This window comes from Carcharhinus amblyrhynchos, chromosome 6, assembly GCF_965287045.1.
Source record: "Carcharhinus amblyrhynchos chromosome 6, sCarAmb.v2.hapA, whole genome shotgun sequence".
NCBI lineage: Eukaryota > Metazoa > Chordata > Chondrichthyes > Carcharhiniformes > Carcharhinidae > Carcharhinus > Carcharhinus amblyrhynchos.
The window spans coordinates 66,766,675-66,793,603 of NC_137329.1; the positions used below are offsets into that span (position 1 = coordinate 66,766,675).

Below are 26,929 nucleotides of genomic sequence, written 5' to 3' on the forward strand. Positions count from 1 at the left end.
CAATTCAGAGTCCCAACAAGTTGGGACATTCCCGATCCAAGCTGACAAGACAGGGCTCTCACCTCCTGTCTTGGGTTTGAGCTACATGATCCAAGCTGATTGGAGTAGGTGTAGCTCCTCTTTCAAGGCTTGATCTAATTTGCACCTGAGCCAAAAGGCCAAGATGCCACTTGAAAAAATTGCTTCAGATGAAGCTGAAATGTAACCTAATGACTTCAACCAAGCACAGCATGTCAATACTACACTTGATCTTAGCCAAAAGGCCACTTTAGCAATGGACCAAGTTCGACAAGATTTTTTTTCCAAAAATATACTTTATTCATAAAAATCTCAAATAAACCATTGCAAATCTACATGTCTTTGAAGTGCAGAATTAAAACTTTTTACAGTTCTATACAAATTACAGTCATAACATTTGAAACCTTAAAACTATAAGGATGAGGATAGGGAGGTCATGGATAAGGTTTCTAGGTCACAGCAGTGTATTGGCAGGAGGGAGGGTGGTTTGAAGTGTGTATACTTTAATGCGAGCATACGCAATAAGGTGGACGAACTTACAGCCTGGATTCGTGGCTGGGGCTTCGATGTTGTGGCCAACAACAGGAATGGTTGTTGCAGGTTCCGGGGTTCAGATGTTTCAGTCAGAGCAGAGAAGGTGGTAGAAGAGGGGGAGGCGTGGCATTGTTAGTCAAGGACGGTATTACGGTGGCAGAAAGGACGTTTGATGTGGACCTGTCTATTGAAGTAGACTGAGATTAGAAACAGGAAAGGAGAGGTCACCCTGTTGGGAGTTTTTTATAGGCCTCCAAAAAGTTCCAGAGATGTAGAGGAAAGGATTGCAAAGGTGATCCTGGATAGGTGCGAAAGTAACAGGGTAGTAGTTCTGGGGGACTTTAACTTTACAAATATCGATTGGAAAAGCGACAGTTCAAGCACGTTAGAGGGGTCAGTTTTTGTCCAATGTGCGCAGGAAGCTTTCATGACACAGTATGTAGATAGGCCCACAAGAGGTGAGGCTACATTGGATTTGGTACTGGGTAATGAACCAGACCAGGTGTTAGACTTGGAGGTAGGTGAGCACTTTGGTGATAGTGACCACAATTCGGTTACGTTTACCTTAGTGATGGAAAGGGATAGACATATACCAAAGGGCAGAAGTTATAGCTGGGGAAAAAGTAATTATGAGGCTATTAGACGAGATTTAGGATACATAGGGTGGAGTAGGAAATTGCAGGGGCTGGGAACATCTGAAATGTGGAGCTTATTCAAGGAGCAGCTACTGCAAGTCCTTGATAAATATGTACCTGTCAGGCAGGGAGGAAGTGGTCAAGCGAGGGAACCGTGGTGTACTAAAGAAGTTGAATCTCTGGTGAAGAGGAAGAAAGAGGCTTATGTAAAGATGAGACGTGAAGGCTCAGTTAGGGCACGGAGAGTTATAAATTAGCCAGGAAGGAGCTGAAGAGAGAGTTAAGAAGAGCTAGAAGAGGACATGAGAAGACTTTTGTGGATAGGATCAAGGAGAACCCTAAAGCTTTCTACAGGTATGTCAAGAATAAAAGATTGGTTAGGGCAAGATTAGGGCCAGTCAGAGACAGCGGTGGAAAGTTGTGCGTGAAACCTGAAGAGATAGGAGAGGCACTGAATGAGTATTTTTCGTCAGTATTCACACAGGAGAAAGTCAGTGTAGTCGAGGAGAATACTGCGATACAGGGTTGTAGACTAGACAGGATTGAGGTACATAAGGAGGAGGTGTTAGTAATTCTTGAGAGTATGAAAATAGATAAGTCCCTTGGGCCAGATGGGATTTACCCTAGGATTCTCTGGGAGGCTAGGGAGGAGATTGCAGAGTCTTTGGCTTTGATCTTCATGTTGTCATTGACTGCAGGTATAGTGCCGGAAGACTGGAGGATAGCAAATGTTGTCCCCTTGTTCAACAAGGGGAGTAGAGACCATCCTGGGAATTATAGACCGGTGAGCCTCACTTTTGTTGAGGGCAAAGTTTTGGAAAGAATTGTAAGGGATAGGATTTATAATCATCTTGAGAGAAATAAATTGATTAGAGATAGTCAATCCCATGCATCTGCATTTTCTGCAGTAGCCTACCATGGGGAACGTTATCAAACGCTTTGCTAAAATCCATATACACCACGTCAACTGCCTTACCCTTATCCACCTCTTTGGTCACCATTTCAAAAAACTCGATAAGCTTTGTGAGGCATGACTACCCTTCACAAAACCAAATTATTGGTAGAGGGATTGAATTTCGGAGCCGTGACGTCATGTTACAACTGTATGAAACTCTGGTGCGGCTGCACTTCGAGTATTGCGTACAGTTCTGGTTGCCGCATTATAAGAAAAATGTGGAGGCATTGGAAAGGGTGCAGAGGAGGTTTACCAGGATGTTGCCTGGTATGGTGGGAAGGTCTTATGAGGAAAGGCTGAGGGACTTGAGGTTATTTTCATTAGAGAGAAGAAGGTTACGAGGTGACCTAATTGAGGCATACAAGATGATCAGAGGATTGGATAGGGTGGACGGTGAGAGCCTTTTTCCTCGGGTGGTGATGGCTAACACGAGGGGATATAGCTTTAAATTAAGGGGTGGTAGTTGTAGGACGGATGTCAGAGGTAGGTTCTTTACTCAGTGGGTAGTAAGGGCGTGGAATGCCCTGCCTGCAGCAGTTGTGGACTCGCCAACTTTAAGGGCATTCAAATGGTCAGTGGATAGGCATATGGATAACACTGGAATAGTTTAGGTTAGAGGGTCATTAGATTGGTTCCACTGGTCAGCGCAACATTGAGGGCCGAAGGGCCTGTACTGCGCTGTAATGTTCTATGTTCTATATACATGCCTCAAAAATTACTGTGTGCTGTTATTTCTCAGATTGGTACACAGTTATGCAGGTCAAGGGTGTTCTGCAGTTCCCGGGCCCTCAGTCTGCCTCCGTTAAAAGGCCTTGTGGTGTGGCCTTTCCCGAACCACCTTTTTTTCCAAAAATATACTTTACTCATAAAAATCTCAAATAAACCATTGCAAATCTACATGTCTTTGAATTGCAAACAGTGGAGAATTAAAACTTTTTACAGTTCTATACAAATTGTACATAATTGCTGTCTATAGGCAACAGTTGTAAAAGCCTATTCAGCTTCTGTCACTGAAGCAGGGGACCAGTACTTTCTTGGTAAGGGTTATTTCCAGCTTGGTTATGCAAATTGACTAAAAAGTACATCTCATTGGATACGAGCAGAGATTTACTAAGTGTGCAATTTGCTGAAATAAACTGACGCAAAATGGGCTCAAGAATTACATCAAGAAACATTAGTGGTAATTCCCTGGATCCAGGAGTTCCTTCCTTTAGAGAGAAAATTTTGCTGAAAGTGCACCACAGTCTGCAGTGTTGCAGCTGCATCTTCACATCCACTGTCCCCTCTCCCTAATGCTTCCTCCACCCCTGTGTCAGTCTATATTTTCTAATCTCCTCGCTATTTCTCCTTTGTGTAGATCAAAGATGAACGGGTCTCTGGATCACCCCGACCAGCCCGACATCGACTCCATCAAGATGTTTGTAGGTCAGATTCCACGGTCCTGGTCAGAGAAGGAACTGAAGGAGCTCTTTGAGCAGTATGGTGCTGTGTACGAAATCAATGTACTTCGAGACAGGAGTCAGAATCCTCCTCAAAGTAAAGGTGAGCATACCAAAATCTGATGTATCTTGTCTTCCGTCAATGTCTGCCAACACCAATTTTATTGCGGGCTTTTCAATAATTACAAGATATAGCTCAACTTTTGGAAAGTGTGTTTAATGAAGTTTCAGTGGTTGAGTTCATTCTGCCTCATGGTTTGGTATCCAGGCCCTGGGATCCCTTGGTTTGGGTGTCTGGGAGCCCAGAGCATATAACCTCTGGTCTCAGGATCCAGAAACATTCTTTGTTTCCCTTTGCTCTGGATGTCTAGGGCATTCTTAGAAACACAGATCTCCAAATCTCACCAGTCATTCACACTCAACATAAAATAAGAAATTGGAGCAAATGAAGCCCATTTGGCCCCTCGAGCCTGTTCAATAAAATCATAGCTGATCTGATTGTGGCCTCAATTCCACTTTCTGCCCTAAACCCTGTTAGGTTTGACTGCCTTGCTAATCCAGAATCTGTCTAACTCAGCTTTGAATGTATTCATTAACTCAGCCTCCACTGCTCTCTGTGATAGAGAATTCCAAACACTGATGACTCTCTAAGAAGAGATCCTTCCTCATCTCCATTTTCAATGGGAAATTCCTTACTTTGATACCATGCCTCTGTTTCACTTACAAGAGAAGTGTCAACAATGTCAAGCCTCCTCAGAATCTCTATATATCAATAAGATCCCATATAACTCTTCTAAACTCCTATAAATTTGAACCAAATTGCTCAACCTTTCTTCGTAAGACAAACCCAGACTCCTCCATCCCACGAGTCAGCATAGTCAACCTTCTCTGAACTGCCTCCAATGCATTGTTTCTGTTATGGCTTGATCAAGCAACTTCAGATTTTGTTAGGAACAAGAGGTATTTACCTCTAAACAAAACACGGTACAGGAGGTCTGTAGCTCAAGGCAGCTCAGCTGCAGAGCTCCAGTCTTTACATACTTCAGTATGGCTTCTAGATCATTCTACCTGAGAAAGGAGTTCGTCCTCTAGGGTGATCACTTGCTCTCAGATTCCACTGGTCCCTCAAGTCAGTTATCTCATTTTGGCTGAACTGGCTTGAAGTGACAGACATCACATACACAACCGTTTCCAATCCACTCCTTAAGTCAGGTGATCAAAGCTGTATGCAGTACTTTTGATGTGGCCTCACCAATGCCATGTATAGCTGTAGCAAATATTTACTATAATACTCCACCTCCCTTACAATAAAGGCCAACATTCCATTTACCTTCCTAATGACTTGCTGGACCTGCATGCTGATTTTTTTGTGATTCAAGTACAAGGAATTTGTGTGGCCTTTCATGTGGCATCTTGCTAAATACCTTTTGGAAATATACTACATCTACTGGTTCTCCTTTATTCATCCTGCTTGTTACATCCTCAAAGAATGCCAATAAATTGGTCAGATTTGAGAGCAGGATCAGGGGCAACCATGGACTTTGAGCGCTGACTCGATATTGCTGGAATTGTTTTGTGTTCTGGATCTATTCCAAGGAATGATCCCAAGGTGCAGATGGTAGGGGAACTACAGTTACTGCAACAGCAGAGATGTGCAGGTTAGGTGGATTGGCCATTTTAATGTGTGGGATTACGGGGATAGAACGGAGGGGATCTGGGTGGGATAGTGTTTGATCCAACAGAGGCGACGGACAGATTTCATAGAGGAGCATTCAGGAAGAAGTTGTCACAGTCACCTCGAATGTACAGTGGCTAACAGAATAACCCGTCCAAAGATAAACAGGAGGAAGAATATCCAGCAGAAGCAGCAGAGAAACTTCATTGAGGAACATTCTGAGAGAAGTTGGCACAGTCACCTCGACTACAGTGGATGGCAGAAGAACTGGTGTCAAGGAGCAGTTAACCCGAGGCACTACATTAGTGTTCCTCTCATAGAATCATAAAATCCCCACAGTGCAGAAAGAAGCCATCTGGCCCATGGAATCTGCACCGACCACAATCCCACCCAGGCCCTACCTCCGTATCTCTACACATTTACCTGCTAATCCCTCTAACCTACGCATCTCAGGACACTGAGGGGCAATCTTAGCTTGGCCAGTCAACCTAACCCGCAAGTCTTTGGACTGTGGGGAGGAAACCAGAGCACCCGGAGGAAACCCATGCAGACACGAGGAGAATGTGCAAACTCCACACAGACAGTGACCCAAGCCGGGAATCGAACCCAGGTCTCTGGAGCTGTAAAGCAGCAGTGCTCACCACTGTGCTACCGTGCCACCCATGCTCGCCTCCTGTAACCAAAGAATAAGGCACTGTGAGGAGGAAAAGCAAGGTGTGGTCTTGCCCTGTTGCAGTAGTAGAGGATACGGGGAAGAGCTGATTGGTAAGTTGAAAGATCAGGTAAGTATTTAATCATTTTATCACTTGTAATGTCTGAGGTAATTTCTGTGATTAATGGTTTGTAAAGATTATATTTAGTAGTAACAAAGAACAGGAAAAAAGGGCCTGAGAGAATTGGATATAATCTGAAAGAAAACATCGTTCAAAATTTTAATTTAAAGGAGTAAGACATAACAGGAAAACTCCAAGCAGTGGTTTGTTTTTCGTCTCCATGTGGGAGGCCGGGAACATTTCCAGTACCCAGGGCCAGCTTGTGTGCAGAAAGCGTCTCCAACTGCAGCTCCTGAAAGCTCGTGTTTCGGAGCTGGTGCAGCAGTTGGGACATTATGGAGTATCCGTGAGATGGAGAGTATCGTGGATACCACATACAGAGAGGCGGTCACACTGCAGGCTCAAACTCCACAGGCAGGAAGGGAATGGGTGACACCAGGTAGAGCAAGAGAGCTAGGCAGGCAGTGCAGGAATGGCTATTCCCCTGCAAAACAGATACACCATTTTGGATACTGTTGAGGGGAATGACCTTTCAGAGAAAACAGCAACAGCCAAATCTGCTGCACCATGGTTGGTTCTGTTGCAGAGGGATGGAGTAAAAAGTGTGGGAATACAATAATTACAGGGGATTCAATTGTAAGGGGAATAGAATATGCGTTTCAGTGGCTGCAAATGAGACTCCAGGTGGCATGTTGCCTCCCTAGTACTAGGGTGAAGGAAATCTCAAAGCAGCTGCAGGAAGTTCAGAAGGGAGAGGGTGAACAGTCAGTAGTACAAACGGCATAGGTAAATAAAGAGAAAAGATCCTAAAATCAGAATATAGGGAGCTAGGAAACATACTGAAAAGTAGGACCTCAAAGGTACTGATCTCAGGATTACTGCCTGTGCCGTGTGCTAGTCAGAGTAGAAACAGCAGTATACATAAGGTGAAGACATAGTTGAAAAGATGGTGTGAGGGGGAGGATTTCGAATTCCTATGGCATTGGGACCGGTTCAGGGGGAGGTGGGACCGATACTAACTGCCAGGATTACACCTGGGCTGGATCGGGACTGATGTCCTTGGGGAAGGTACTTGCTAGAGTGACTGGGGAGGGTTTAAACTAATATAGAGTCATAGAATCATAGAGGTTCACAGCATAGAAACAGGTCCTTTGGCCCAACTTGTCCATGCTGTCTTTTTTTTAAAATCCCTAACCTAATCCCAATTGCCCGCATTTGGCCCATATCCCTCTATACCCATTGTACCCATGCAACTATCTAAATGCTTTTTAAAAGACAAAATTGTACCTGCCTCTACTACTACCTCTGGCAGCTTGTTCCAGACACTCACCACCCTCTGTGTGCATAAATTGCCCATCTGGACACTTTTGTATCTCTCCCCTCTCACCTTAAACCTACACCCTCTAGTTTTAGACTCCCCTACCTTTGGGAAAAGATATTGACTATCTAGCTGATCTATGTCGCTCGTTATTTTATAAACCTCTATAAGATCACCCCTCAACCTCCTAGGCTCCACAGAAAAAAGTCCCAGTCTATCCAGCCTCTCCTTATAACTCAATCCATCAAGTCCCAGTGGCATCCTAGTATATCTTTTCTGCACTCTTTCCATCTTAATAATATCCTTTCTATAATAGGGTGACCAGAATTGCACACAGTATTCCAAGTGTGGCCTTACTAATGTCTTGTACAACTTCAACAAGACATTCCAATTTCTGTGTTCAATGTTCTGACCAATGAGACCAAGCATGCCAAATGCCTTCTTCACTACTCTGTCCTGTAAGGCAAGGGGATGGGAACTTTTGCAAGGATTCAGAGCAGGGGGAATTAAAAACAAGAGGAAAAGACAGTAAGGAGAATAAGGACACTGTTAGGCAGAGAAATCAAGGACCAGAATCAGATAAGGACAGGGTAAAAGATAGTAGGAAAGGGAAAAGAAATGTTAAAAGTGCTCACCTTCGGGTTTTGTACCTAATTGCTCAGAGCATTTGAACTGGACAAATTAGTTGTAAAGGGTTATGTTATATTTGGCATTATGGAGACATGGCTGCAAGGTGACTAAGGATGGGAACTAAACATTGAGTGCTATTCAGTGTTTAGAAAGAACAGACAGAAAGGAAAAAGTGGTGGAGTTGCATTGTTGATCAAAGATGACTGTTGGTTCTCATATTTCCAATAAGAGACCAAGTCTGGTGGCAAGTTTGAATCAAGTTTTATTGCTTCATAAAAGATAGCTACATTCCAAAAGGTGAGAGAGACAGAGCTCTAAAAGGTCAAGCTTTATATACATTTTTTTTGGTAACACCCCTTCTTTGCCCCGCCCTGCATTGGCTCAGCAACACTGAATTGCATCCTTCTGATTGGCCACACCCATCTCTGCAATTTATGTCAGCAGTTTGTGTCTGCGGCTTGTGTCTGCAGCTGGTGGGCGACTGCACATTTGTAACTTGGGTTTAAAAATCAGTGTGTCACTCAGTGGATGCAAAATCTTCCCACAATGATATGGATACAATATTAAGGAAGGATGTTAGCATAGATAATATGGAATCTGTATGGGTCGAGTTAAGGAACAAGGGGCAGGAAACATTGGTGGGGCTGGTATACAGACCATCAAACTAGTGGTAATGTTGGGAAAAGCATTAGATAGGACATCAGAGATGCATGTGTTAAAGGAACATTGTAATTATGGGTAAATTTAATCTGGATATAGATTGGGAGAGTCAAATTAAATCATAGAATCCCTACAGTACAGAAAGAGGCCATTTGGCCCGTCAAGTCTGCACTGACCATAATCCCACCCAGGCCCTACCCCTATATCCCCACATATTTTACCCACTAATCCCTCTAACCTAAGCATTGCAGGACACTAAGGGGCAATTTTAGCATGGCCAATCAACCTAACCCGCACATCTTTGGACTGTGGGAGGAAACCAAAGCACCCGGAGGAAACCCACGCAGACGCAAGGAGAATGTGCAAATTCCACACATACAGTGTCCCAAGCTGGGAATCGAACCCAAGTCCCTGGAGATGTGAAGCAGCAATGCTAACTACTGTGCTACCGTGCCGTACTCCAACTAAATTAGTTAGAGTACAATAGAGGAGAAATTTCTGGAGCGCATATGGGATGGTTTTCTGGAGCAATATGTTGAGGAACCAGCAAGAGAACAGGCCATCTTGCACTGGGTGTTGTGCAATGAGAAAGGATTGTTGGTTTGATTGTTAGCAGTCTAGTTGTGAGAGAACCCTTGGGGACGAGTAACCATAGAATTCTTTGTCAAGATGGGATAGTGTTGTAGTATGAGACCAGAGTCCTGAATCTCAATAAAGGTAACAGTGATTATGTGAGGCATGAATTGGCCATGATGAACTGGAAACATTACTGAAAGACAGCTGGCAGGCATTTAAAGAACAAATAGATGAACTCCAGAAGCTGTTTGTTTCTGTTTGGTACAAGAGTGGTAAAGGAATTGTGGCCAAACCATGGCTTACAAGAGAAATTAGAGATAGTATTACAAGAAGCATACAAAATTAGCAAGAAAAAGCAAAAGGCCTAAGGATTGGGAGCAATTTAAAATTCAGCAAAGGAGGATCAAGGGATTGATTAAGAAGAGTATGAAAGTAATCTAGTGGAGAAAATAAAGACTGACTGCAAATTTCTATAGGTATGTAAAGAGAAAAAGATTGAGAAAAATAAATGTAAGCCCCTTCAGACAGAAATGGGAACATTCATAACAGGGAATTAAGAAACTGCCAAGGAATTAAATTTGTATGTTGCTTCAATCTTCACAAAGGAAGTCATGAATAATGTGCCAGAAGTTCTGAGAGAAACAAGTTTTAGTGAGGAGCTGAAGGAAATTAGCATTAGTAGAGAAATGGTCTAGGGGAAATTGATGGGATTAAAGATGGATAAATCTCCAGGTCCTCACAATCTTCATCCCAGAGTACTCAAGGAAGTGGCCCTGGAAATAGTAAATCAATTGGTGGTTATTTTCCAAAATTCTTTGGACTCTGGAATAGTTCCTACAGATTTGAGGGAAGCTAATGTAAGCCTGCTTTTCAAAAAGGGAGGTAGAGAGAAAAGAGGGAACAATAAACCAGTGAGCCTAACATCAGTACTGGGAAAGGTCCTAGGCGCCATTATCCAGGATTTCATAACTCAGCATTTGGAAGGTAGTGGTATAATCAGGGAGAGTCAGCATGGATTTACAAAAGGGCCTTTTCATGCTTGATGAATCTATTGGAATTTTTGAGGATGTAACGAATAGAATTGACCAAGGAGAACCAGTAGATGTGGGGTTTTTTTTAAACTTTCAGAAGGCTTTCGACATGGTCTCACATCATCTCATGGACTATTATATGAAGTAGGATTACTATATGAAGTAGGATTGCAGATGTCTTGAGATGGATAGAAAGCTGGTTAGCAGATCAGAAGCAAAGAGTTGGCATAAATGGGTCTTTTTCTGATTAGCAGTCAGTGACTAGTGGGGTTCCGTGGGGATCTATGCTCGGACCCCAACTGTTCACATTATATATTAATGACTTGGCAGAGGCAACTGAATAATATCTCCAAATTTGCAAATGATACAAAGTTGGATGAGAGGGTGAGCTGTGAGGAGGATGGAGAGATGCTTCAGGGTGTTTTGAACAGGCTAAGTGTGTGGGCAACTGTGTGGTTATCCACTTTGGTAGCAATAATAGGAAGTCAGATTATTACCCGAATGGGTGTAAATTGAGAGAGGTGGATACTCAATGAGTATACTCAACGGTTAGGTGCATTGACCCAGAACAGGCGCCAGAGTGTGGCTACTAAGGGATTTTCACAGTAACTTAATTGCAGTGTTAATGTAAGCCTTACTTGTGACTAATAAATTAACTTTACCTTGGTGTCCTTGTGCATCAGTTGCTGAACGTAAGTGCACAGGTACATCAGGCAGTAAAGTAAGCAAATGGTATGTTGGCCTTCATCAGTGAGAGGATTTGAGAATAGGGATGTTTTGTTGCAAATTTATAGGGTGTTGGTAAGGCCACAGTTTTGGTGTCCTTATCAGAGAAAAGATGTTCCTTCTGAGAAGGATTTACTAGGCTGATTCCTGGGATGGCAGGAATATGTTTCTCGTATGAGGAATCGGTTAGGATCATATTCATTGGAGTTTAGAAAAAAGGGAAGGAGTCTCACAGAAACTTATAAAATTCTAACAGGGTTAGACAGGGTGGATTCAGAAAGAATGTTCCCAATGGTGGGGAAGGCCATAACTCGGGATAATAGTTTGAGGATAAGGGGTAAACCTTTTAGAACTTTGATATGGTCCTCCCATGAGGGACCTTTGATAAGGAGGTTAATTAGGAAGGTTCAGTCGCTAGGTATACATGGGGAGGTAGCAAATTGGATTAGTCACTGGCTCAATGGAAGAAGCCAGAGAGTGGTTGTGGAGGATTGCTTCTCTGAGTGGAGGCCTGTGACTAGTGGTGTGCAGCAGGGATCAGTGTTGGGTCTATTGTTGTTTGTCATCTATATCAATGATCTGGATGATAATGTGGTAAATTGGATCAGCAAGTTTGCTGATGATTCAAAAATCGGAGGTGTAGTGGACAGTAAGGAAGTTTTTCAAAGCATGCAGAGGAATTTGGACCAACTAAAAAAATGGCAAATGGAATTTAACGCAAACAAGTGTGAGATATTGCACCTTGGAAGGACAAACCAAAGTAGAACGTACAGGTAAATGGTAGGACGCTGAAGAGTGCAGTTCAACAGAGGGATCTGGGAATACAGGTGCAGAATTCCCTAAAAGTGATGTCACAGGTGGATAGGGTCGTGAAGAGTGCTTTTGGTACATTGGCCTATATAAATCGGAGTATCGAGTATAACAGTTGGAGTGTTATGGTAAGGTTGTATAAGGCATTGGTGAGTCCGAATTTAGAGTATTGTGTACAGTTTTGGTCACCTAGTTACAGGAAGGATGTAAATAAGGTTGAAAGAGTGCTGAGAAGGTTCACAAGGATGTTGCCAGGACTTGAGAAGCTGAGTTACAGAGAGAGATTGAATAGGTTAGGACTTTATTCCCTGGAGCATAGAAGAATGAGGGGAGATTTGATAGAGGATTTGGATGGGTATAGATAGAGAGAATGCAAGCAGGCTTTTTCCACTGAGGCTAGAGGAGAAAAAAACCAGAGCGCATGGGTTAAGGGTGAAAGGAGAAAAGTTTAAAGGAAATATTAGGGGGGGGATTCTTCACACAGAGAGTGGTGGGAGTGTGGAATGAGCTGCCGGATAAAGTGGTAAATGTGGGGCCACTTTTAACATTTAAGAAAAACTTGGATGGGTTCATGGATGAGAGGGGTGTGGAGGGATATGGTTCAAGTGCAGGTCAGTGGGACTAGGCAAAAAATGGTTCGGCACAGACGAGAAGGCCTGTTTCTGAGCTGTAATTTTCTGTGGTTCTAACTGAGGTGGGGAGAAATTTCTTCACTCAGAGAGTGTTGAGTGTTGGAATGCACTACCACAGAATGTAGTTGAGGCCAAAACATTGTGTGATTGCAAGCAGAAACTAGATAAAGCTTTTGGAACTAAAGGGATCAACAGATAGGGGTGAGAAGAGGGATCAAGATATTGAATTCGAGAATCAGCCGTGATCAAAATGAATGGCGGAGCAGGATTGAGGGCCGACTGGACTACTCCCGCTTTTAGTTTCTATATTACACCACGTTGCAGAAACAGTGGTAAAGAAGTTAAGCAGCCGCATCCTTCTGGTGGGTTTTGGGCAAGGATGTTGGAAGGTTAGCACCCAGTCTGAGAGACAGGTTGGAACAGTCTCATGTCAATGTGGGCAGGACTAACAGTGATTGGAACATTGCTACTTTTCATAGTTTGGGCTGTTCTTCAGTCTCAGCAACGCTTGGAAGTGATAAGGAGTAGCTGTCACAGATGCTTTAATCACAGAAAATGGTTCATTTCAAGGATTAGGAATATACTGGTAGACTTCATGTTTCTAAAAGACACTGTCCCTTAAAGGATTAATACAAATGCTCTGGTTGTTGCTATTCCTGAAAAGGTAGAATTTCACAAAAAAGGTAATTAAGTAGTTTTAAAGAAGCTGGACTGTTGACAAAAGGGTTCAGTGCTGGTCTATGACTTTGAATAAGCATGCCCAGAAAATGGTATTTGAAAGCTGTTCAGCTGGATTTGCTTTGCAGAGAAAACGAGAAGGATCAACTACTTGGGTAAAGAAAAATGAGAGTTCAGAAAGAGACCATTCATCCCATCATGTCTGTTCTGGCCAAAACAAAGGGAAAAAGAAAAGCCATTTATTTTAATCTCATTTTCCAACTCCTGGTCTGTAGCCTCGAAAATTACAGCTCTTCAAATGCAGATCAAGGTATCTTTCAAATGAGTTAGGCGTTTCAGCCTCAATCACTAATTCATGCAGTGAATTCCAGACACCCACCATCCTCTGTGTGAAAATGTTTCTCCTTATGTCTCCTGTAATCCTACTAATCATCTTAAATCTTTGTTCCCAATAATTGACGCCTCAGCTCGGAGAAACAACTCTCCTACCTGCCCTGTCTCAACCTCTCACAATGTTATACACTTCATATGGGCCAGCTTAGCCTCCACTTAGTTTATTTGTTAATCATAAGTAAGACTTACATTAACACTGCAATGAAGTTACTGTGAAATTCCCCTAGTCAACACACTCTGGCATGTGTTCAGATCAATGCAGCTAACCAGCACGTCTTTCAGAGTGTGGGAAGAAACCCACACAGACACGGGGAGAACGTGCAAACTCCACATTGACAGTGACCCAAGCCAGGAATTGAACCCAGATCCCTGGCGCTGTGAGGCAAAGAACAAAAACAGCCCGGTAAACAGGCCCTTCGGCCCAACGAGCCCGTGTCGCCATTTTAATACTACCATTCCCCCCCTCCACCCATGACCCTTACCTATTGTTTTTATAGCAATCCACATTGAGGGAAACTAATTTAGGGACAATTTTATTACTTCCAATCAGCCTAATAGCACATCTTTGGGATGTGGGAGGAAACTGGAGCACCCGGAGAAAACCCACGCAAGCACAGGGAGAATACGCAAACTCCCACAGACACTGGCCCAAATCCATGTGTCTGCACAGCAAACAGTGATCGTCACTGAGCTGTCGTGTTGCCCAGCATCTGATCTAGTTTAAGCACACCCTAACGACATGAAGCACTAGGCCACTCTTGAACATTCAAGAGCAGCCCAAGTACGACCCTTCGTGTGTATGCCCCTCGTTGGACAACAAGGCGGACCGACTTAAAACCTGTGAATGAAAAGAGAAAAAACGTTATTATCATACCATATCCTTTTATATTACCAGGGACGTCCCAATGCTAATGAACCTTATTTAAAACAATCTCCTATATCCTCCCATCTCCAACCCACTCATGTGCCTGTCGAAGTTACTCTTAAACAACTCCAGCGTGCCTGCCTCCACCACCTTACTTGGCAGAGCATTCCATACCCCCACTACCCTCTGTGTGAAAAACCTCCCTCTAATATCCGTGTTATACCTCTCCCCACTCACCTTAAGCCCGTAGCCCCTCGTACTGTGTGTCTCTAACATAGGAAATAGCTTACGTCTGTTTATCTATACCCTTCATAATCTTATATACCTCTATTAGATCCCCCCTCAGTCGTCGTCTTTCAAGGGAAAACAGCTCCAGTTTGTTCAATCTTTCCTCATAACCCAGTCCTTCCGTACCAGGCAACATCCTGGTAAACCTCCTCTGCACTCTCTCCAGAGTTTCCACGTCCTTCCGGTAGTAAGGCGACCAGAACTGGACGCAGTACTCTAAATGCGGCCGAACTAACGCTCTATACAACTGCAACATTAGACTCCAGCTCTTATATTCCATACCCTTCCTATAAAAGCTAACATACCATAGGCTTTCTTCACAACCTTCTCTACTTGTACTGCCACCTTCAAAGACTTGTGCACTTGCACCCCCAGGTCTCGCTGCGATTCTGTACTCCTTATGGGCTTACCCTTTATCGTATAACTCCCCCTTACATTATTCCGGCCAAAATGCATCACCTCACATTTATCCGGATTAAACTCCATTTGCCATATATCTGCCCAATATACCAGCCTATCAATATCCCGTTGTATTGCCAGACACTGCTCCTCACTGCCCGCCAATCCAGCCATCTTAGTGTCATCAGCAAATTTGCTGATCACACCACTTACTCCCTCTTCCAAGTCATTTATATATACTACAAAGAGAAGAGGTCCCAGTACTGAGTCCTGCGGCACACCACTAGTGACAGACCTCCAGCTAGAAAAGGACCCCTCCACTACTACTCTCTGTCTCCTCTTTGCAAGCCAGTTCTCAACCCATCTAGATACCTGGCCTTGTATCCCATGAGCCTTAATCTTTTCAACCAACCTACCATGAGGGACTTTGTCAAACACCTTACTGAAATCCATATAGACGACATCAATGGCTCGTCCTTCGTCGATCGTTTTGTCACCTCCTCAAAAAATTCTACCGTATTCGTAAGGCAAGACTTCCCCTTTACAAAGCCATGCTGCGTATCCTTAATCAGATCGCAACATTCTAAATGCTCATACATCCTATCCCTAAGAATCCTCTCCATCAACTTGCCTACCACTGACGTCAAACTCAACGGCCTATAGTTACCTGGGTTATCCCTCCTACCCTTTTTAAACAATGGTAACACGTTCGCTATCCTCCAGTCCTCTGGGACCTCACCTGTGTCCAAAGAAGAGACAAAGATTTGCGTCAGAGGCCCAGCAATCTCATCTCTCGCCTCCCTAAGCAGCCTAGGATAAATGCCATGTGGCCCCAGAGATTTATCAGTTTTAATGCTACCTAAAAGCCCTAACACTTCTTCCCTCGTAATCGATGCTTCCTTCAATTGGTCTACAGCTCCCTCGATGACCGTACCAGACATCAAGCCCCTCTCCTTCGTGAATACCGACGCAAAGTATTCATTCAGGATCTCCCCCATTCCCTCGGACTCTAAGCACAATTCCCCTCGTCTGTCCCTGTGGGGACCGACTTTTCCCCTAGCCACCCTTTTGCTCCTAACATAGGAGTAAAACACCTTTGGATTTTCCTTAATCCTACCTGCCAAAGCCATTTCATGCCCCCTTTTTGCCCTCCTAACTCCCCTTTTGAGATCCCTCCTCTCTCTGTACTCCTCCACTGCTCTCTCCGTTCCCAGTTGCTTAGACCTGACATACGCCTCTCGTTTCTTCCTGACCAGGTCCTCTATATCTCTAGTAATCCACGACTCTCTAATCCTACCTTTCCCATCCTTACTCCTAACCGGCACATGCCTTTCCTGCACCCATTTCAGTTTTCCCTTGAAAGACTCCCACATGCCTAACGTGCACTTGCCCTCCAACAGCCTATCCCAGTCTGCATCCCTAAGCTCCTGCCTAATCTGGCTGTATCTAGCCCTCCCCCAATTTAAGACCCTCCCCTTAGGACAGCACTCATCTTTTCCCATTCGTATCCTAAAGTAGACAGAGTTGTGGTCACTATTAGCCACATGTTCACCTACTGCAACCTCAACCACCTGACCCGGCTCATTGCCCAGAACTAAATCCAGTATAGCCCCTTCTCTAGTCGGGCTATCTACATACTGCTCCAAGGACCCTTCCAATACACATCTCATGAATTCCTCCCCGTCCGAACCCCCAGCTCTAGGCACCTTCCAATCCACCCCAAGGAGATTAAAATCTCCCACTATAACAACCCTGTTCTTCCTACATTTATCCAAAATGTCTCTACATATACCCTCTTACACTGCCCGTGGGCTGTCGGGCGGCCTGTAGTACACCCCTAGCATAGTAATGGCTCCCTTCCTATTCCTCAACTCCACCCACAGAGACTCAATTCCCAACCCCTCTATGTTAACCTCCCTCTGCACCGCTGTGATGTGCTCCCTAACTAAGAGTGCCACTCCCCCCCCTTTTCGACCCTCCCCTGTCATGCCTGAAACACTTATACCCAGGAATATTTAGCTGCCAGTCCTGCCCTTCCTTTAACCACGTCTCTTTCACTGCCACCACATTTGCATTCTTTGCGAACATTAAGGCTTTAAGTTCATCTGTCTTACCCGTCACACTCCTCGCATTAAAACAGATGCACTGAAGACCCTCAGGCCCACTCGGATCCTCCTTCTCCTGGGGGATTTTCCTCTCCTCTAGATGTAGCCTGTCAACCAACTCACTCCCACTCCCAGTGCCTACTGAGCTATCTGTCTCCTCCCCACCCCCCCTCCATATTGTTTAAACCCTGCCGAAATACTCCAGCTAACCTCCCAGTTAAAATATGTAACCCTTCCCATTTAAATGTTCCCCATCCCACTTGTACAAGTGCCCTTCCCTCACAAAGACTTCCCAGTGGTCTACAAAACTAAAACCCTCTATCCTGCAGCAATCCCTCAGCCACGCATTCAACTGTAGGATCTCATTATTTTTGTCCCTGCTATTACTGGGCACTGGCAGCAGCCCAGAGAACGCCACCCTGGAGGCCCTGCACTTCAGCCTGGCCCCCAACTCCCTGAACTGCCTACGTATATCCCCCCTACTCTTCCTTCCTACGTCCTTCTCTCCTATGTGTATAATTACACCCGCCTGGGTCCCTTGGCCCTTCAAGATTCCCTCTACCCTCTCCGACACATCCTGTACCCCTGCTCCAGGGAGGCAGACTACCATCCTGGAGTCCCGCTTTTGCCCACAGAACCGCCTATCATTTCCTTTAACCCTCCCCCCCCGCTACTGTCTCACATCCAGCCCCCTTCCTTCCCTCTGAGGCATTCTGGTCTTCCTCTCTTGCCCTTTCTACCCCAGTTGTCGCCTTACCCCTGATATCTTGGGAGATTACCTCTGGGGTAGCCTTTGGACCATTACTCCTCTTCTTTTTCCCCTTCCTAACTGTAACCCGCCCATCCATCCATCTCTCTCCTCTCCTCTCCTCTCCTCTCTCTCTCTCTCTCTCTCTCTCTTCTTCTTCTTCTTCTTCTTCTTCTTCTCCTCCTCCTCCTCCTCCTCCTCCTCCCCCCCCCCCCCCCCCCCCCGGCTCTGGGATCTTCTTGTGACCGTGGTTCGGTTCCTATTCATTATCGCCGCATTCTCCCTGACTAAACATAAATCTTCCAGCCTCAGCTCCAATTGCCTAACCCGGGCCCTCAAACGCTGCAACTCCTGCCACCCCAGCAGTGCTAGGTGCTGTGAGGCAGCACTGCTAACCACTGTGCCGCTCTGTTCCAAGGAAAACAACCCTAGCCCTATCCAATTTCACTAGCGGCAATTTGCAAATCCTGAAACAAGACAATGGCTCTTGGAGCTTCAGACTCAGTCCCAATACAGAGAGTGAATGGAGGTTGCTCTGATGTCACTTTGTATTCTGAAATGAATTGACTGCAGGATTTCTGCAAAATCTGCCTGAAATGTTGTGCAGGAGTCGTCAGGTATTCCACGCGTACTGAGAGACTACCACAGAGCCTGCATAACTCCCAGCATCTATTCTTTTCCCTTGCATTGACGTCTAACTTTCTGCGCAGAGTTCTTCATTTTATTTTTTTTTATAGTTTGAAGAGTTTTTTCTACTTTCATATTTCATACTGCATGTTACTTGACATATCTAGTTTTATAATAAACTAATAATGTTGTTTATTGAAGAAACCTGGGCATTGAGTGATTATTCTGGGAATTACAGGTAAAGCACGGATTTTGCTGCACAGCCAGCTGGAGAAATCATTGAAGTCTATGTTCCGGCCTGTGAAGTAGTGGAACTTGAGGCAGAGTGTGCACTCCTTCCATCCCAGTCATAACATTGTTAAGAATCAATCAACGCTAGAGCAAATGGGAAGGGCCATGAGGTGCTAGGATTTGACTAGTGAAGTAGCATCTCTGCTCTTTACTCTTTGCCTTTCTTTCTAGGTTGTTGCTTTGTAACATTTTATACCCGTAAAGCAGCGCTGGAAGCACAAAACGCTCTTCACAATATGAAGATTCTGCCTGGGGTGAGTATGTCCGTGGTAATTAAAACATCAGCAGGTCAGGGATTGGGACTTAATCTGTGCTGATAGGTTTTAGACTAAACTGACATCATTCCATTTGTGCAGTTAAACGGAAATTTGTTATTCCTGAGGAGATCATCAAACTGAAAGAACCAAATTTGCTGAATGGTGCCAATGAAAAAAAGTGGCAAATTGTGGTCAATATAAACCATAAATTACATAGCAAATACAGCAAAGGTTGATCTCTCAGATTTACTAGACAGTCCATTCAGCAAATATGTAGTGGCAGTGGAAGCAGATACGATAGTGACTTTTAAGCGGTGTCTGGACAAATACATGAATAGGGTGGGAATAGAGGGATATGGTCTCCAGAAGTGTAGGGGGTTTTAGTTCACACTGACATCATTGTCGGTGCAGGCTTGGAGGGCCGAAGGGCCTATTCCTGTATGTAATTTTCTTTGTTCTATATGACACAGCCTGTCAGTCAGATGCCTGCATCAGATTTCGCAGACAGTTGTTCAGGAGCCAGTGGTTGTATGAGGCCATAAATAACTGGGAGATATCAGAGAATGTAAAGATGAAGAGAGGCCCATATATCTCGAGACACAAGGTGCTTGGAGGACTGAAAAATACAGTTGCACTTGGGAATAGGGGAGGCTGTGGCCTAGTGGTATTGTCAACGGACTGGTATTCCAGAGACCTAGGTAATGCTCTGGGGACACGGGTTTAAATCCCACCATGGCAGATGGTAAAATTTGAATTTAATAACAATCTGGAATTAAAGTCTAATGATGACCATGAAACTGATCTGATTTAGTAATGTCCCTCAAAAAAGGAAACCTGCAGCCTTTGCCCATTTGACTCCAGGCCCACAGCAATGTGGTTGACTCTTAAATGCCCCCTCACAGGTATTTTGGGATGGGTAATAAATGCTCGCCCGGCCACTGATGACACATCCCATGAAAGAATGAAAAAAGGTCAGATCGTAGAGGGGTTTGAAGTTAGATTTGGAGAATGTTTGTTAATAAGGCTGATTAGCTGCAGGCACCAATTGTCACATGGGAATATGAACAAAGAACAACACAGCAAGGGAAACAGGCCCTTCGGCCCAACGAGCCCGCGCTGCCATCTTAACAATGTATTTTTCCTACACCTCCCTTGACCCGTGTCTATGCTTATGGTACCCCCATTGGAAACCAGATTCAGGGGAGAATAATTTAGGGACAATTTGTTACACCAATCAGCCTAAGAGCACATCTTTGGGATGTGGGAGGAAACCAGAGCACCCAGAGGAAACCCACGCAACCACAGGGAGAATGCGCAAACTCCCACAGACACTGGCCCAAATCCATGTATCTGCACAGCTAGCAGTGATAGTCACTGAGCCGTTGTGGTGCCCATCTGCTGGTCCGGTTTTAAGCATACACAAATGACGCGAAGTACTAGGCCACTCTCGAAACATCCAAGAGCAGCCCACGCACGACCCACCGTGTGCATGCCCCTTGTTAGACAACAAGGTGGACCAACGCACCTGCAGAGTAAAAGAGACAAAACATCAACACATGTAGCATTAGATTCCCAGGAACATCCCGAGGCTCTGACCCTTATTTAAAACCATCTCCTATAACCCTCCATCCCTGTTTCGCTCATGTATCTATCTAAGTAAACCTTAAACAAGTCCAGCGTGCCTGCCTCCACCACCTTACTTAGCAGTGCATTCCATACCCCCACGACCCTCTGTGTGAAAAACGTCCCTCTAGCATCCAAATTATACTTCTCCCCCCTCACCCTAAGCTCGTGGCCCCTCGTGGTATTTGTCTCCAATCTAGGAAAAAGCCTGCCACTGTTTATCTATACCCTTCATTGTTTTATACACCTCTATCAGATCCCCCCTCAATCTCCGTCTTTCTAAGGAAAAGAGCTCCAGTTTACCCAATCTTTCCTCATAACCCAGTCCTTCCATACCAGGCAGCATCCTGGTAAACCTCCTCTGCACTCTCTCCAGGGTCTCCACGTCCTTCCGATAGTAAGGTGACCAGAACTGGATGCAGTACTCCAAATGCGGTCTAAACAACGTTCTGTACAACTGTAGCGTTAGAGACCAGCTCTTATACTCTATACCCCTTCCTATAAAGGCTAGCATACCGTAAGCTTTCTTTGCAACCTTCTCCACCTGAGTTGCCTTCAGAGACTTGTGCACTTGCACTCCCAGGTCCCTCTGCATTTCTATACTCTTAATAGGTCTATCCTTTATCATGTAACTCCTCTCTACATTATTCCTTCCAAAATGCGTCTCCTCGCATTTATCAGGATTAAATTCCATCTGCCATTTATCTGCCCAATATACCAGCCTATCTATATCCTGCTGTGTCACCTGACACTCTTCCTCACTATCTGCCAATCCTGCCATCTTTGTGTCATCTGCAAATTTGCTGATCACACCACGTACGCCCTCTTCCAAGTCATTTATATATATTACGAATAGAAGCGGTCCCAGTACTGAGCCCTGCGGCACACCACTGGTGACAGACCTCCAGCTAGAAAAGGACCCTTCCACTACTACTCTCTGTCTCCTGTTACCTAGCCAGTTTTCAAACCATCTAGATACCTGTCCCTGTATCCCATGAGCCTTAACCCTTTCTACCAGCCTACTGTGAGGGACTTTGTCAAACGCCTTACTGAAATCCATATAGACGACATCAACGGCTCGTCCATCGTCAACCGTTTTTGTCACCTCCTCAAAAAATTCTACCAGATTTGTAAGGCAAGACCTCCCCTGAGCAAAGCCATGCTGCGTATCCCTAATCAGATCGCAACGCTCCAAATGCTTATACATCCTATCCCTAAGAATTTTTTCCAACAACTTTCCTACCACTGACGTCAAACTCACCAGCCTGTAATTACCAGGATTATCCCTACTGCCCTTTTTAAACAGCGGTACCACATTAGCTATCCTCCAGTCCTCTGGGACCTCACCTGTGTCCAAAGAAGAAACAAAGATTTGCGTCAGAGGCCCAGCAGTTTCATCTCTCACCTCCCTTAGCAGCCTGGGATAAATGCCATCGATCCCCGGAGCTTTCTCAGTTTTTATGCTGCCTAAAAACCCTAACACTTCCTCCCTCGTAATGGATATTTCCTTCAACTGGTCTACAGCTCCCTCCAAGACATTACAAGACACCAAGCCCCTCTCTTTCGTGAATACCGATGCAAAGTATTCATTCAGGATCTCCCCCATTCCCTCAGACTCTGTGCACAGTTCCCCTCCTTTGTCCCTAAGAGGACCAATTTTTCCCACTAACCACCCTTTTGTTCCTAATGTAAGAGGAAAATGCCTTTGGATTTTCCTTAATCCTATCAGCCAAAGCAATTTCATGCCCCCATTTCACCCTTCTAACTCCCCTTTTGAGCTCCCTCCTGCTCTTTCTATATTCCTCCAGTGATCTCTCTGTTCCCAGTTGCTTAGACCTAACATATGCCTCTCTCTTCTTCCTGACCAAGTCCTCAATATCCCCTGTAATTCACGGCCCTCTAATCCTGCCTTTCCCATCCTTCCTCTTTACCGGCACATGTCTTTCCTGCAACCTTTTCAGTTTTCCCTTGAAAGCCTTCCACTTGCCAACCGTGGACTTACCTGCTAACAACCTCTCCCAATCAGTGTCCATCAGCTCCTTCCTAATCCGGCTGTAGCTTGCCTTCCCCCAGTTCAGCACCCTCTCCTTCGGACAGCACTCATCCTTTTCCATTTTTATCCTAAAGTAGACAGACTTATGGTCACTGTTAGCCACATGTTCGCCTACTGCAACCTCAACCACCTGACCCGGCTCATTACCCAATGATGGTGATGTGAGACCAGACTCATATTGGCGGGGAGGGAGGTGAATTTGAAGGGGAATAACTGTTTGAGAAAAATACCATGATGCAAGAAATCTAAGCAAATAAAGGGACAACATGTTGGAAGCACTCAACAGATCAGGCAACATGTGCAGAGAGAAGCAGAGTTAATGTTTCAGATCTTAGACCTTGCATCAGAATCAGGCATCGACTGAAATGTAAACATAGAATTTGTCTGATGGAGTTTTTTTAATGTTCATCCAAGGAATGTGGGTTTCTTTGACAAGGCCAATTTGTTTATTGTCCATCCACCATTGTCCTTGAGAAGGTGGCGAGTAAATCACATTGAACAGCAGCAGTCCATGTGTTTTCAGGGCACCTGCATAGCAGGGAAGGAGTTTCAGGAAATTAACACTGAAGGAAAGGTAATATATTTCCAAGCTGGGAGAACTTGAAAGTGATGGTGTCCTTATGCGTCTGCTGCTTGAGGTGGTCAAGGTCATAGGTTTCAAAATGTATCACAGGAACCTTGCTGGTTGCTGCAATGCACGGTGGTCTCAGCACAAGGGACCCGGGTTTGATTCTGAACTTGGGTGTCTGTGTGGAGTTTTTACATTCTCTCCGGGTATCCAGTTAGAAATCATAGAAACACGACAGTACAGAAGGAGGCCATTCGGCCCATGGAGTCTGCACCAACCACAATCCCGCCCAGGCCCTACCCCCACATCCCTACATATTTACCTATTAACCCCTCTAACCTACCCATCTCAGGACACTAAGGGGCAATTTTAGCATGGTCAATCAACCTAACCTGCACATCTTCGGACTGTGTGAGGAAACCGGAGCACCCGGAGGAAACCCATACAGACACAAGAACAATGTGCAAACTCCACACAGACAGTGACCCAAGCTGGGAATTGAACACAGGTCCTTGGAGCTGTGAAGCAGCAGTGTTAGCCACTGTGCTACCGTGCCGCCCTTATACAAATCATAGAAACAGTTACTTCCCACAAATGTGCAAATTAGGTGGTGTGGCCATGCTAAATGCACAGGATTACAGGACTCAGGCAGAGGGGAGGGCCTGGGTGGGATGCTCTTTTGGAGAGTCAGTGCAGACTGAATGGGCTGGATGCCTCTTTTTGCACTATAGGGATTATTTGATTCTATGGATCAATGGTATGCATTGCTACCACACAGAGCGAGTGAATGTTTAAAGTGGTAAATGGTCAGTCAAGCTGCTTTTTCGTGAATGCCGTTGAATTTAAATAATAGTTAAACAGTAGAGGAGCTATTGAAATATTTGATATATATTGTAGGCTACCAAATAGAGAAGGGAGTAGCAGAGCAGATCTGCAGAGCAATTACTGAGGTCATGAACTACAGAGAAGTGATAATGGGAAACTAACTGCTCCAATATTGAATGAGGCAATGAGGATTGTTAGTCTGTGGAACTATTTTCCCCTGAGAGTGATGGAGGCAGAGTCATTGAATATATTTGAGGCTGAGTTAGATTCTTGATGTGACAAGGCGGTCAAAGACCATATAGTAAGCAGAAAAATAGAGGCCACAATTTTGAAGGCCATGACCTTATCAAATGGCAAAGCAGCTTGAGGAGATGAATAACTTGGTCCCAATTTGTACGCTGAGTGAGAAAGGAACTATTGCTAGATGTAATCCTGGGAATGAAGTGAGTCAACTGGAGAATGTCTCATAGGAGAGCTTCTTGGGAATAGTGATCATAGTATCAAAAAGTTTAATTAGTTATGGAGAAGGGCAAGAAACAAACAAAAGTAAAAATACTTACCTGGAGGAAGGCTAATTTCTGCAATTTGAGAGGAAGTTTGCATACATAAATTGGAGTCTAGCAGACAGAACTAACCCTGGGGTTCGATGAGTAGTATAAGATTTGCATGTCTAAAAATAATGTAGCAATCTGGTGAAGCTACAATACAGGACTTGTATATATACTAAATAGTGGATGCAGCATGCTATAGACAAGCAAAGTGACCCCTTAATCAACAGATCAGATCAAAGCTCTGCATTCCTGCTGCATCTAGTTGTGAATTATGCTGCTCAACTAAGCAACTAATTGGTGAAGGAGGCCCCACGAATATCCTCACCTTCACTGATGGGGGAATCTAGCTTGACAATGCAAAAAATTACAACCATCTTCAGGCAGATATACTGAGTGCATCCATGTGGGCCTCGTTCTGAGGTCACCCTCATAGATGTCAGTCTACAGCCAATTTGATTAGTTCAGTAAGGAAATGGCTAAAGGCACTGGGTACATCAAAGGCCCTAAGAATATCCTGGTAGTAGTGCAGAAAACTTATGCTCCAGAACTAGCAGTAAGTGTCCCTAGCTAAGTTACAACAGTGCCATCTACCTGACAATGTGGAAAAATTGCCCAGGTATGTCCTGTCCATAACTCCCAACCACCTGATGAAGGGACAGGCTGTCCCGAAAGCTTGCAGCTTTTGCTACAAATAAGCCTGTTTGGACTTTACGCTGGTGTTGTGGGATTTCTTTCTGTTTTACCCCAGTCCAATGCCGGCATCTCCACATCATGACTGTCCATAAGGAGCAGGAAAAACCTAACCCAGCCAATTACCCCTCAATCTCCATTGGCAGACAGGATTAAGGAGAATCCTAAGGCATTTTATTCATACATTAGGAAGAAGTTGTCAGGGAAAAAATCGGACCTCTCGGACAAAGGAGGGGAATTATGCTTAGAGCCCAAGGAAGTAGTTGAGATCCTAAATGAATACTTTGAATCAGTATTCACAAAGGAGAGGGACATGTTGACTGGGAGTGTCTCAGAGGGATTGTTGACCCCTTAGAGAAAATCTCAATTACAAGGGAGGAAGTGTTAAGTTTTCTAGAGAACATTAAGACAGACAAATTCCCAGGCCATTTATCCTAGACTGCTCAGGGAGACAAGAGATGAAATTGCTGGGCCTCTAACAGAAATCTTTGTCTCTTCACTGGACACAGGTGAGGTCCCTGAGGATTGGAGGATAGCAAATGTGGTCCCGTTATTTAAGAAAGGTAGCAAGGATAACCCGCGTAATTATAGGCCGGTGAGCTTGACGTCCGTGGTGGGGAAATTGTTGGAGAGGATTCTTAGAGATAGGATGTATGCACATTTAGAATGGAATAATCTCATTAGCGTTAGACAGCATGGTTTTGTAAGAGGGAGGTCATGCCTCACAAATTTGGTTGAGTTTTTTTGAGGAGGTGACAAAAACGATTGATGAGGGAAGGGCCGTGGATGTCGTCTATATGGATTTTAGTAAAGCGTTTGACAAAGTCCCTCATGGCAGGTTGGTGCAAAAGGTTAAATCTCACAGGATAAAAGGAGAGCTAGCTAGATGGGTGGAGAACTGGCTTGGCCATAGAAGACAGAGGGTAGCAGTGGAAGGGTCATTTTCCGGCTGGAGGTCTGTGACTAGTGGTGTTCTGCAGGGCTCTGTACTGGGACCTCTGCTGTTTGTGATATATATAAATGATTTGAAAGAAGGTGTAACTGGTGTGATCAGTAAGTTTGCGGACGATACAAAGATGGCTGGACATGCGGATAACGATGAACATTGTCAGAGAATACAGCAGGATATAGATAGGCTGGAAAATTGGGTAGAGAAATGGCATAGAACATAGAACATTACAGCGCAGAACAGGCCCTTCGGCCCACGATGTTGCGCCGACCAGTTACAAAAACAATGACCCACTAGCCTATACCAATCCCTTATCGTCCATAAACCTATCCAGAGATCTCTTAAACGCCCCCAAACTAGACGCATTTACAACTGCAGCAGGCAGGGCATTCCAATCCCTCACCACCCGCTGGGTAAAGAACCTACCCCTGACATCCGTCCTGTAGCTACCCCCCCTTAATTTAAAGCCATGCCCCCTCGTGCTAGCTTTCTCCATCCGAGGAAAAAGGCTATCACTATCCACCCTATCTAAACCTCTAATCATCTTATATGTTTCAATAAGATCCCCTCTTAGCCGCCTTCTTTCCAACGAAAACAACCCTAGATC

The 26,929-nt window shown here is 44.7% G+C and overlaps 1 protein-coding gene across 3 annotated transcripts in view; it reads left to right on the forward strand.

Annotated features, from left to right (window-relative positions):
• Positions 1 to 26,929, forward strand: part of celf1 (cugbp, Elav-like family member 1) — a 192,190-nt gene that overhangs the window by 54,167 nt on the left and 111,094 nt on the right. For all 3 annotated transcript variants that reach the window (XM_080190570.1, XM_080190568.1, XM_080190569.1), the window contains 2 exons: positions 3,500 to 3,684; positions 18,978 to 19,060. In XM_080190570.1, the coding sequence (XP_080046696.1) occupies positions 3,507 to 3,684; positions 18,978 to 19,060 (261 nt within the window). In that variant the 5' untranslated portion in view covers positions 3,500 to 3,506. The remainder of the gene's footprint in view (positions 1 to 3,499; positions 3,685 to 18,977; positions 19,061 to 26,929) is intronic.